At 45.7% G+C, this 12,504-nt stretch overlaps 2 protein-coding genes across 3 annotated transcripts; one reads left to right on the forward strand and one right to left on the reverse strand.

Moving 5' to 3' along the window:
* Window positions 1-6,902: 6,902 nt before the first annotated feature.
* LOC120709518 lies at window positions 6,903-10,422 on the reverse strand. Its single transcript, XM_039995193.1, has 3 exons — window positions 10,096-10,422; window positions 7,101-7,949; window positions 6,903-6,987 (listed from the first exon to the last, which is right to left on the reverse strand). The coding sequence occupies exons 1-3, from the start codon at window positions 10,118-10,120 to the stop codon at window positions 6,932-6,934; spliced, it is 930 nt and encodes a 309-aa protein (XP_039851127.1). The 5' UTR covers window positions 10,121-10,422; the 3' UTR covers window positions 6,903-6,931.
* Window positions 10,423-10,637: 215 nt separating this feature from the next.
* On the forward strand, window positions 10,638-12,504 carry LOC120709519 (BTB/POZ and MATH domain-containing protein 1-like). 2 transcript variants are annotated; one of them, XM_039995194.1, is made up of 3 exons: window positions 10,638-10,791; window positions 10,905-11,823; window positions 12,039-12,504. In XM_039995194.1, exons 2-3 carry the CDS (start codon window positions 10,982-10,984, stop codon window positions 12,295-12,297), a joined length of 1,101 nt encoding a protein of 366 aa, XP_039851128.1. In that variant the 5' UTR covers window positions 10,638-10,791; window positions 10,905-10,981; the 3' UTR covers window positions 12,298-12,504. The 2 variants fall into 2 exon arrangements, with proteins under 2 accessions (XP_039851128.1, XP_039851129.1); XM_039995195.1 differs by having other exon boundaries at window positions 11,036-11,823.

Consider the following 12,504-nt stretch of genomic DNA (forward strand, 5'->3'; position numbering starts at 1 on the left):
CCGGCGATGCATGCAAGTTGATGTGCTGGAGTAGCTTTCTGGCTTGCTGAACCATCTATCATCTCGTTCTTTTGCTTCTGGATGGAGGACGAGTCTTTTTTTTTGGATTAGGGAAACTCCCGGCCTTTGAAGGAGTCTGGAGTCAACATGCATTGTAGTCGATCGAGCTGGAGGTCATTGCGGATCAGCAGATCTGACCAAGTGACCATCGTATCCGAGGGAGGCAGAAAGCAAAGCGTGCTGCGTGTGCAACTTCTCTTCGTGGGTGGCCCATTGTTTTGTTTCTGTAGTGGGTAGGCTGCTGACCTGTGCAGCTGTGCTGTCTTCTTGTTCTGTTGCTAGGGTTGGTCGCACCTGAAATTGTTCGATGCCCCCTACCGAAATACTAAATCACGGTGCGTCTTGATCGTCTCATATTTATTTTATTTTGTCCAAGCTCTTTGCCAGAAAGCCGCCGGCACGATATCCGGGAGGTGATACGGAAGTGGACCGGAGATATTCGCTAAAGTAGGAGTACCATCACGTCGTGGGCGTTAAGGCCGGCTGGCCCCTCGTGATGAAACTGATGCCGCTCTCGCTGCTCACGCACACAAGGCGCCGTGTTTATGCACCTCTTGGCAAGTAACGCAGATGGAATATGGTCTCCATGATGGCGGCAGCTTGGCGGGTTTGGCGACGATCGCGGGGCTCGTCGGCGATGAACACCCGACGGCCGTGCGAAGCAGCAGTGGAAACACCCTCGTGCTGGCATGCGCCGCCGCAAGTTTGCAAGTCGGCCATGGCCGTGCTCAACCGCCGGACGCACTGTCCTCGTCCCGATCCTTCGAGCAGTGCCCGCAAATTTGTCGACGAAAGGCGAAACGACCAGGCCGCCGCCGCCGCCGGGCGATACGCGGTACGCGTCTCCACTCTCCAGCAGAAAAGTGCCGCGGCACGGCAGCAAGGCCTACAACTTGCCCCCGGTATTCTGCTGACCGCGGAGCCATCCAAATTAGGGTGGTATACAGGCATCTTCAAGAGACTCTGTATTTAAACTTGATCTTCTAAAAATATAGAAAAAATCGGAGAAAATCTCCATCCAAGAGCCTCGCCATCATGGTCCGATCGCCATCCTACTCGCTATTCAAACCCGTCGCTCGGAACCAGTGGCGAATCTAGAATCTAAATTTATGGGGGCTCATTTTCCTCCTCTTCTTCCTCTCTTCTCTCCTTTTCTTCTTCTTCCTCTTCATCATCATGGTTGAAAATTATTGGGGCGCTATCAGAATTTTTGACCATCAGAATTAAAGACTCCAAAAAAGAGAAGCAACAGTGCTGCTGTTTTCACTAGATTAGCATATGTTGACATGAGAACGTTAAGTTTGGGCGTACGATTGCTTTACTCGATGTCTTTATTTTGAAGTGTGCTTGTTTTGGTGCTGAGATATATTTTTGAACAGGTGGTGCACCTTCGGACCGTGCTTAGCTCATGTTCTTAATCTTCGGTGAAAGCAAGTAAACGTAGCGATGTGATCTACTCGCTTTAACTTTGTTATTTGAATTGCGTCCATTAAATTTCAGAAGCTCACACCAGTCAGAAAAGATCTGAAATTTGGCTTTATGTGGAATTATATGCTTATTTACTTGTGGCATTGCTCTTGGAGCTATAAATTTTGGAAGAATATGAAGTTCATGCATTGCAATCTCTTGGAGCTATAAATTTTGAAGGAATATGAAGTTCATGCATGTGCATTGAAGCATTCATAATGCATTGCACAATTTGCATATGCATTGAAGCATCATTATGAAGATCTCTACCTGAAGTTACACTATCTCAGTATAATGTTTCTTTTATACGAAATTATTAATTCGATGTTTAATCAAATTGTGATTTAAATAGTTTGGTTAAAGCAGTTTGCTTGTTGAGGTTTTTCCATAAACCTCACACTTTGATTTTTCCCTCACAGGTGCTTGAGCTTGGACGTTGTATGCTTGGGATGGGAATAGCAGCACATGTGCACACACACACACATCTATATATGTTGAACAAATGCTTTATAATAAAATGTTTGGATGTGGAGATTCTAATGTTGTTTCAAATTCTCTCGCATGGTTTAGTTTGTGAAATGTTTATTTCACTTCATTGAAATTTTGTTAATCTATCTGAACAATTTATGTTGTTTCCGTGTACTTTGTTATGTTCTTGTGCTGTAGTGTGATAATTCTCCAGAGGATTGTTGTGTTTTTTTCTGGGGTACTACAACGTAAGAGGCTACTTTTTGTTAATTAGAGATAGATGCATAAGTTCATATTGTTTTAGCATGTATCTAACACTTGGCTTAATTTATCGGTGGATTATTTAATTGCAGATCCGGCTGATGAAACACCAGACGCAACTCCATGAGCAACAACTTCTCAATGTAGTCGCCAATTTATGCCGTTTTATTTTGCGTGAAGTGGTACATGTGGTCATTTTATTCACCCTGAACATGAATTGACAACTGATAAAAAAATACGAAAGTCTTCGTCAGTGGGAAGCTCAGCATCTCCGTGCTGGCTCCAGTAGCGTTAATAATCAGGGTCAATAGGACAAATATGTATTCTATGCGAACTTTGATGATGTACTCTAATGATGCATTGTAATGTTATACTTCTATATGATTTAATTTTTATGCATCATCTTTTACATTTATGAAACATATTTCATGTCGCTCTTCGACAGTCATCGCGCACTAGCTCGATAACTCAAATTTGGCAGGGAAAAAATCTAAAAAAGAACTGGAAACAAATTTGAAAAATTTAAATTCAATTAATAAATTTTTTAGATGGAAAAACAATTTTCAGGGGCGGGTGAGCCCACGACCCGCCCCTGAAAATGCCATGAAAACACATTTCCAGAAGCGGGTGAGCCGCGCCCATAACCCGCCCCTATAACTCTTTCACCCACCCATACAAATGTCATTTTATCCATCCCTAAAAATTGTTTCTTTTTTGAAGTAAACTAAAAATTGTTTCTTTTTTTAAGTAAACTAAAAATTGTTTCTGTAGCAGTGGATTGATAGATAAGTTTTAAAGGTCACTGATAGAATTAGCCAGGCTTAAACATTAGAGGCTAATAACCCAAGATCTTAACATAACCTAGTTCATGACAAATCAATCTAATGCGGAATAAATTGGTAAACATTATACCAGTGTTAGCAGTTGCAGCAGCCATTTACGCCTGATCCGTAGAGGAAGTAGGCGTTCTTGTCGGTGTAGAAGATGCAGCAGCGAATCGGCGTCCTTCGGGCGCCAAACGAGAGTGCTTGGCCTTCCAAACCCCTCCAGTGCCCTTAGCGATCAGACTAGCGGTGGCTAGGGTTTTAGAATGACGTGAATGGGTGTTTTAGGTGCTAACCACGACCTTATATTTATAGGCACTGTGGGGCTGGGGGCCAGCCTCTGGAAACGGGCCTAATGGGCCTGCTGATCACAGCCCATTAGGGTTTTATCATTAGGTTTCCTTAATCGCATTTAGATGATTTAAACGCTTCCTTAATAGTGAAGATCACAAAATATCTTAACTGAAATATTTCCAACATTCTCCCACTTGATCGAACGGTTAAGGCTAATGTTCGTATCATACTAATGTTCACCCTTAGTAGTAACAGAAAGTACCGGACCAATGCGTCGTCAGTAGCTTGATGCACTACTGGGACCCCATTACCCACAGTCTCACTGAAACACCTCGGTAGAACGCTTATTCGTTAATTGGGAGTCATAATGGCCCTAAACCAGGACCTAAAGACTATCCACCAAACCCATATTAGTAACGTGCTGCTTAAACACGTTCGGTGGTAAGCCTTTAGTGAGCGGATCCGCTAACATAGAATTAGTTCTTATGTGCTCAATCTTAATGGTTCGATCCTGGCATCTTTCTTTCACAACACGATACTTAAGGTCAATGTGTTTGGAAGCACCACTTGACTTGTTGTTACTCGAAAAGAATACTGCAGACTGATTATCGCAGTATAACGTTATAGGTTCCGTAATGCTGTCAATTACCTTGAGGCCCGGAATAAAATTCTTAAGCCAAACAGCCTGTCCAGTTGCTTCATAGCATGCCACAAACTCAGCTTGCATCGTCGACGCTGCAACTAAACTTTGCTTAGAGCTTTTCCATGATATAGCTCCACCAGCTAACGTGTAGATATATCCTGATGTAGATTTCCTACTATCCACACATCCAGCAAAGTCAGCATCAGTATAACCCACAAGTTCAAGGTTATCTGATCTTCTGTATGTGAGCATGAAGTCTTTAGTGCCTTGGCAGTAACGTAATGCCTTCTTGACACCAACCCAGTGGACCTTTCCGGGATTTTTCTGATATCTTCCAAACATTCCGGTAGCAAATGCCAAGTCAGGACGCGTACAGACTTGTGCATACATCAGGCTTCCGACAGCTGAAGCATAAGGTATGTCCTTCATCTCATCTGATTCCAATTGGTTCTTAGGACATTGGGCTTAACTAAACTTATCGCCCTTCGCTAATGGAACAGGTGTGGCCTTACTCTTATCCATATTAAATCTCTTAAGCATTTTCTCAATATATGCTTTTTGAGACAATCCTAGTACTCCTTTGGTCCTATCTCGGTGTATTTCAATGCCCAGAACATAAGAGGCTTCACCAAGATCTTTCATATCAAAATTGGATGAAAGAAATCCCTTTGTTTCATGCAGCATACGCTTATCACTGCTCGCTAATAGGATATCATCCACATAAAACACTAGAATTATAAATTTACCACCCTTTATCTTAGTGTAGATACAATTATCCACATCATTCTCCTTAAATCCGAATTTCTTAATCACTTGATCGAATTTAAGGTTCCACTGTCTTGACGCTTGCTTAAGCCCGTAAATGGATTTCTTAAGTCTGCATCCCAAATGTTCCTTGCCCTTCACAACAAAACCTTCCGGTTGTGCCATGAAGATGGTCTCATCCAAGTCACCATTAAGGAACGCAGTTTTGACATCCATCTGATGTAGCTCTAAGTCATAATGAGCCACTAGCGCCATAACGATTCTGAATGAATCTTTCTTAGACACAGGGGAGAAAGTTTCATTATAATCAACCCCTTCTTTTTGTGTAAAACCTTTGGCTACAAGCCTTGCTTTGAATCGTTCGACATTCCCTTTAGAATCACGTTTAGTCTTGTAGACCCATTTACAGCCTACTGGTTTGACTCCATTAGGAATATCTACCAGATCCCAAACATCATTGGAACTCATGGACTTAAGCTCTTCTTCCATGGCCTCAACCCATTTGGCAGAGTTCTCACATGATACTGCCTCTCTAAACGAGTTAGGATCATCAGCTTTCCCAATATCATACATGTCTTCACTTAAGTATGTCTCACAATCAGGGAAAATTGTCTGTTTCCTAGCCCGCTGTGATCTTCTTAATGGTTCAATAGGCTGAGGTGCTGGTTGAGGTGCAGTCTGAGGTACCTCGACAGGGTTTTCAACTTCAGCATTAGGCGCCATTTGCTCAGCTTGTTGTTCGCTCGCAGGCTCAGGAGCTACTTCAACAGGCGGAGCAGCGCTAGTACTCTGAACAGGAGGCGTAATTTGAACAGATGGTGTACTCTGAACGAGAGGAACAAACAGCGGCACTAACTGAGGTGTTACTGTTTCTTGAATCACTGGGATGGGAAGCTCAGCCCGTATTTCTTCAAGATTAATTTCCCTCCTCGGAAAGCTCCCACTAATTCCTGCATCCTCTAGGAATACAGCCTGTCTGGTCTCAACGAACTTAGTGAAACGATCAGGACAGTAGAATCGGTATCCCTTAGACTTATTAGGGTATCCGATGAAATAGCAGCTCACCGTCTTATCATCTAATTTCTTTTGCTGTGGATTAAATAACTTAGCTTCGGCTGGACAGCCCCACACACGTAAATAATTAAGCGATGGTTTCTTCCCAAACCACAACTCGTAAGGTGTTTTTGGCACGGATTTGGAAGGAACACGATTAAGTATGTGTGCAGCTGTTTTTAATGCTTCCATCCACAGCTCCACAGACAAAGTAGAATAACTAAGCATGCTACGTACCATGTCCATCAGTGTACGATTACGACGCTCAGCAACTCCGTTTTGTTGTGGTTCGCCCGGCATACTGTACTGGGCCTTTATACCATTCTCTTCAAGATACTTAGCAAATGGTCCAGGTACTTGGCCGAATGGAGCATGTCTCCCATAATATTCACCACCTCGATCCGATCTCACTAATTTAATAGTGACATTATGCTGATTTTCCACTTCAGCCTTGAATATTTTGAATTTATCTAATGACTCGGATCGATCACGAATGGGGTAAATATAACCATAACGAGAGAAGTCATCTGTGAAAGTAATGAACGAGTCAAAACCATCAACATACTTTACTGGGAACGGGCCACAAATATCAGTATGAATTATTTCTAATAGGCCCGTACTCCGAGTAGCTCCTTTCTTAATTGTCTTAGCGAATTTCCCCTTAATACAATCAACACATTGTTGATCTAAGTCTGAGAGATCTAATGAATGGAGTATCTCTTCTCTTATGAGACGCTCAATTCTCCCCCTCGAAATGTGGCCCAAACGACAATGCCACAATTTCGAAGAAGTCTCATCATCACGCTTACGCTTATGCGATACATCATCCACATTCATTGCAGAATAAACTTTATCAAGAGAGAGCAAATAAAGACCGCCTTGCAAATGACCAAGGCCCACACTTAAATTATGAAATTTAATGTTGCACACAGAGTTGCCAAACTCACAAATATGTCCCGACTTATCTAAACGTGAAACAGAAATAAGGTTTCTCTTCAAACTGGGAACATAAAGAACATCATGCAAATTAAGGTTGAAGCCGCCTGGTAACTCCAAATTGAAGCTCTCAATGCCTTCAACCTTCACTTCATTGCCATCAGCCACTCTTAGACTTCGCTCCCCCTCTCTTATAGTTCGGATCGAACTGAATACCTGCAGTGAATTGGAAATGTGCACAGTGGCACCTGAGTCAATCCACCAAGTATTGGGAGAAAAATTCACTAAGAATGATTCATCAATAAAAGATACATAATCAGTAATTGTACCTTTGTTCTTAAGCCACTCCTTAAATCCATGGCAATCCTTCTGCTCATGTTTAGGTGACTTGCAGAACTTGCACAGCCTCTCATTAGAGGTCTTCTTATGTGACACGGCCTTGCTCTTATGGCCCTTAAACTTTCTCTTATGCTGCCTGCTGCTGCCAGACTCAGCCTGATGCTTAGGAGTGTTGCTCATGCTAACACGCCCAAAGCGCTCGCTGACCATGTTGACAGCATCCTTCATCCTTTCAGCTTTCTGCCTTTCTTCTTCCTCAACACAGTAGCTAATGAGCTCAGCCATGCTCCAAGTCGCCTTCTGAGTGTTGTAGCTTATTTTGAAGGGACTGTACTGTACTGGCAGAGAAGTCATGATGAAGTGCACCAGAAAACCCTCAGAGATAGCCATATCCAGTGTCTTCAGCTTATTTGCCATGTCACACATGCTCATAATGTGCTCCCTGATTCCACTTTGCCCATCATACTGTGAAGTCAGCATCTTCATGATCAGGGTGCTAGCATAAGTCTTGGAAGAACTCTTAAAGTTCTCCTCCACCTTGGCAAGGTATGCCTTGGCGCTCAGATCATTACCATCCTTGTCCTTATCAGGAATCGCACCACAGATGGCCGGAGTGATCGTGTTCTTAATGATCATGTTGGTCATCCTGTCTGATCTCTCCCACTTCTCAATGGCTGTACGATCACCATTGGGATCAGTGGGCTCTGCTGGCTTGTCTTGACGTAAGGCGAGATCATACTCGCACACAGCAATGGCCACCTGAACATCTTTATACCAGCTTGGATAGTTGGTGCCATTCAGGGGCTCAATGGACTTCAGGTAGCCCGTCACAGTGTTCACTGAAAATCATGAGAACAATAACTTAATTAAACTTACAATTAAGATGCGCATAAGAAGTATGAAATTAACCCTACGATGGTCTGATTAAAATCATACATAAATTTCAATTTGCATCACCGATGGGGAAAACAAACGAAATTTATCATTAAAACTCGTAATTAAATCAACGATGGTCAGAATTAATTACAAGTGCTCTAAATAAACTTCCCGATGGTTCCATTTAAATAGAGTGCATCTTAATTGCTTATGTTGGATGAACATAATTTTCAGCGAATAAATGCAATTAAAACATAATTAAAAGCATTTACATAACTCATGGAAATTAATTAAATAAATATAATGCTGGTAATAATAAGTGCAACAGAAATAATTAAAGCCTTTAAACATAACAGCAATTAAAATTAAGCTTAAATCATAAGAAACCGTAAAAGAATAAGGCTTTAACATTAAATGGCTAAAACTCATGAAAACAGCCCAAATCGTCCCTTTGCGCGCGGCCCAAACTGCGCAGTCGGCCCATTTGGCCCATCCCTCGAAACCCTAATGCGGAGCAATCTGGACCGTTCGTCATGATCCAAGGGCCACAAACTGATGTGATTTCATATAAAAGAGTGGAGACATGTCTGAACCCTAAATCACTTCCACTCCCTTTCCTTCTTCAACCCTCAGACCGAGCCGCCACTTCCTCACGCGTCGGGATCCAGCGCCGCCGCCGTCCGGCCCGTTGGCTTCCCAACCCCGCGCCGCGTGAGGCGTGGCCTGCATGCGCAGCAGCCGTAGCCCCGCCACCGCTTGGGTGCTGTGGCCGCCGTTGCTCCTCACGCGCGGGGGCGCGCGTCCCACGCGCCGCGCGGTGGGGCCGGCGGGCCCGGCCACCGCTCGTGCGCCCCGGCTTGCGCTTGTGTGCTGCGGCCGCCGGCCGCGCGCTGCCTCATGCGCGGGCCCCGCACCGTGCGTTGCGCGCCGCCTGCGCGGGAGGCTGCGCGCGCGGTACTGCGGCTCAGGCTGACCTCAGCAGCCTCCCCCACCCGTCGCAGCGGACGCGCCGAGACGGTGACGCGGCGGGCGCGGCGGGGCGCTGGCCGGGCCACGTGTGCGGGCGGGCGACGGTTGGCCGGGCCACGTGGGCGGGCGGAGCGCGGCGGGGTAAGCTGCTGAGGTCAGCCTCAGGACGGCCGCCGCGACGGCTCCACGCGCGGGAGCTGCGCGCCCGCGTGGGCCGCGTGGAGCGCCAGCGCCGCGCCTGGCCGCCGCCTTATTGCGCGGTGTGGAGCGGGCCCCGCCCGAGAGCGCCGGCCGCCGCTTGATGCGCCGCGTGCGCGCCGCTGATGGCGCGCTGATGCGCCTCTGCAGGTCCTTCCGCCGGCGCCGCGTGTGACCGAATCGCGCGCGGCTCCGTCGGTGGGTCCTGCAGTGGTGCTTGCTCGTGGCTTGCAAACCAACTCATGGCCGCAGTCAAGGTAAGATTCAATCTTAGGGTTAGGGTTAGGGTTCATCACGGGATTTGAGGATTTCTTATGCGATCTGAAAATTGCTTCTTTTTTTCCCCCTTCTTCTACATGCTTACTGATGCATCAATCTCATGAGTTTGGATCTAATTTGCGGAATAAAACTTAACAGAGGCATAAATTGGGGAAAACAGTTAGCAAACTTAAACCCTAACCTTAATTACTTGATTTAGTCATGACATTAACTTAAACTGATTCATTACTCAGACATGATTGCATCTAATCCGAGACACTTAGCATTAACAGATCAAGATTAATCTTAAATTTGACCTAAACCGAATTAGATTAGATCTAATCTCGTGATCAGAAACTTAATTAACCATGATTTAGATCTAATCACGCATGATTAACACATAAAAGACATTCTGCAGGATCTAATTGCATCTAAAACATGAATCAAACCTAACTGTGCAATAGGATCTAATCTGCACAGCACGTTTTGCATCTAAAACCGACAAAACAGAGGCATAAACATGGCTCAAAAATTGACCGTGCATGACTAGGTTAAGATGGCTCTTTGATACCAATTGATAGAATTAGCCAGACTTAAACATTAGAGGCTAATAACCCAATATCTTAACATAACCTAGTTCATGACAAATCAATCTAATGCGGAATAAATTGGTAAACATTATACCAGCGTTAGCAGTTGCAGCAGTCATTTACGCCTGATCCGTAGAGGAAGTAGGCGTTCTTGTCGGTGTAGAAGATGCAGCAGCGAATCGGCGTCCTTCGGGCGCCAAACGAGAGTGCTTGGCCTTCCAAACCCCTCCAGTGCCCTTAGCGATCAGACTAGCGGTGGCTAGGGTTTTAGAATGACGTGAATGGGTGTTTTAGGTGCTAACCACGACCTTATATTTATAGGCACTGTGGGGCTGGGGGCCAGCCTCTGGAAACGGGCCTAATGGGCCTGCTGATCACAGCCCATTAGGGTTTTATCATTATGTTTCCTTAATCGCGTTTAGATGATTTAAACGCTTCCTTAATAGTGAAGATCACAAAGTATCTTAACTGAAATATTTCCAACAGTCACAGCTTACACTGATTTCTCCTTCGAAAGTGCTTTGGCAGCAGAAGCGTACTCTACTTTTATTGCTTTGGGAGCCATGTGCGACGTACTCTACTTTTGACGTTGGTTCTTTATGAAAGAAAAAAAAATTTGGCGTTGCCCCCCCCACCCCCCCACACACACCCCACCCACCCACAGACGAGCTGACGACAACGCCCAGATCGATTCCGCGTCACTTGCCAGTCAACAGTGACCAGGTCGTGCGGCCGTCGATCTCACCGCACACCGCCGGTCCAGTCCTCGCCGGCGTCGGACGCGGTGAAGGTAACCGCCAAGCCACCCGATTTTCTTCCAACTTCAGTTATCTGTTTGGTTTTTTCGTGAACTCGAAACATTTTAGTTTTAGATCACCTGAGGCATTTTTTTTCATTGGGCAGTTGAAGTTAAAACTGGTAAATTTGGATCCATTTCATATCGACTCGGAGAATTTTTTGGATCTTATCTGGCCACCACCATGGAACATGACGGCACGAACCTGACTGTCACTGAGGCTGTGCGCTCCGTGCAGCTGCTCAAGATTGACGGCTACTGTGCCACCGCTGCCATGGAGACATCGGAGTTCATCAAATCCAGATGGAATATCTATGGCCACGAGTGGGAGGTCCGTTTCTATCCTAATTACTGGCACTTCTTCGAGGACTTGGAGGAAACGTACTACCAATTCGATGACGATTACCACACCGAGTGGGTCGCTCTGAAGCTCATCCTTGTCAGTGAACCCCAGAGGGACAAGCTGAGGGTGAATCTGAGCTGCCGGCTTGTATGCCCCAGCCAGCATCTCGATCCCTCCGAAGAGAAGATTGTGTCCCATGTATTTGACAGCCACTCCAAATGCTCGCCTGAAGTTCTCCTCATGCCGAAACACGTCCTACCATCATCAGGTTATATCGTGAATGACTCACTGACCGTGGAATGCACAATCACCGTGCTAGGCCACTTCGACACCGCGGATAAGGAGCAGCCCCTGCCAGTGCCGCCACCGTCGGACCTACACCAGCACCTCGGTGAGCTCTTGGAGAGCCAAGATGGAGCGGACATCACGTTTCATGTCTCTGGGGAATCCTTCGCCGCCCACAAGGTCATACTTGCCGCAAGGTCCCCGGTTTTCAAGGCCAAGTTCTTCGGAGGCATGGAGGAAACAAGCTCCGAATCTGTGGTGATCGAAGACATGGAGGCTGCTGTGTTCAAGTCCATGCTTCACTTCATCTACACTGACATGGCTCCGGAGCTCGACGGTGACCTGGAGCCTCAGGCAGCGGCGACCAAGGCTCAGCACCTCCTGGCAGCTGCAGACAGGTAAGGTTTCTTCACTTTCAGAACGGGTAATCATGTATTTCATTATATACGGAACCAACAATATGATGACATTTACAGCCGCTGACTGACAGGTAAGGTTTCTTTGTAGAACGGGTTATACTTTATTTCCTTATGGAAGCAACAATATTACGACATCTACACTACAACAACGCCATGTGTATATATACAGGATTTAACTTCTAAGAATTTAGCAGGTATGGGCTGAACAGGCTCAAGCTGATATGTGAATGCAAGCTCTCTGGTGGCATCGACATTGGCATAGCGGCCACCACGTTGGCTCTCGCCGAGCAGCACCACTGCTCGCTGCTCAAAGCCAAGTGTCTTGAGTTCGTCACCAAGTCGCCTGAAACTCTTGATGCTGTCTTGGCAACTGATGGCTACGCGCATCTGGTGGCAAGCTGCCCCTTGGTGCTGACTGAACTACTGAGGGCTGCGCGTGGAAGGAAGATCTGAGCTGGATGATGGTTTTCGTTGACTGTCCTTGCGTCCTAATATTACTATCTGCCTAGTACTATTGTCAGTTGCTCTAAAAAAAAAAGTACTACTGTCAGTTGCTTCTCATATTATGATTTCCCTAAGATGTGTGACCTGTATGACTGCTATATCATGATGAACTAGTGCTTGCAGTTGATTTCCCTCCTTTTAGTTTGAGTTGCTTAA

The sequence above is a fragment of the Panicum virgatum genome, chromosome 5K (genome assembly GCF_016808335.1).
Source record: "Panicum virgatum strain AP13 chromosome 5K, P.virgatum_v5, whole genome shotgun sequence".
Taxonomy (NCBI): Eukaryota; Viridiplantae; Streptophyta; class Magnoliopsida; order Poales; family Poaceae; genus Panicum; species Panicum virgatum.

Bases quoted from the DNA above. Each gene is read 5' to 3' on its own strand.
- LOC120709519 (XM_039995194.1), top strand. From the start codon at position 10,982: ATGGAACATGACGGCACGAACCTGACTGTCACTGAGGCTGTGCGCTCC. The intron at 11,824-12,038 runs GTAAGGTTTCTT...AGAATTTAGCAG, and splicing joins CTCCTGGCAGCTGCAGACAG to GTATGGGCTGAACAGGCTCA.
- LOC120709518 (XM_039995193.1), bottom strand. From the start codon at position 10,120: ATGACTGCTGCAACTGCTAACGCTG. The intron at 7,950-10,095 runs GTATAATGTTTA...CATGATTTTCAG, and splicing joins TGCTGCAACTGCTAACGCTG to TGAACACTGTGACGGGCTAC. The intron at 6,988-7,100 runs GTACAATTACTG...AATTCACTGCAG, and splicing joins GGAGTGGCTTAAGAACAAAG to GTATTCAGTTCGATCCGAAC.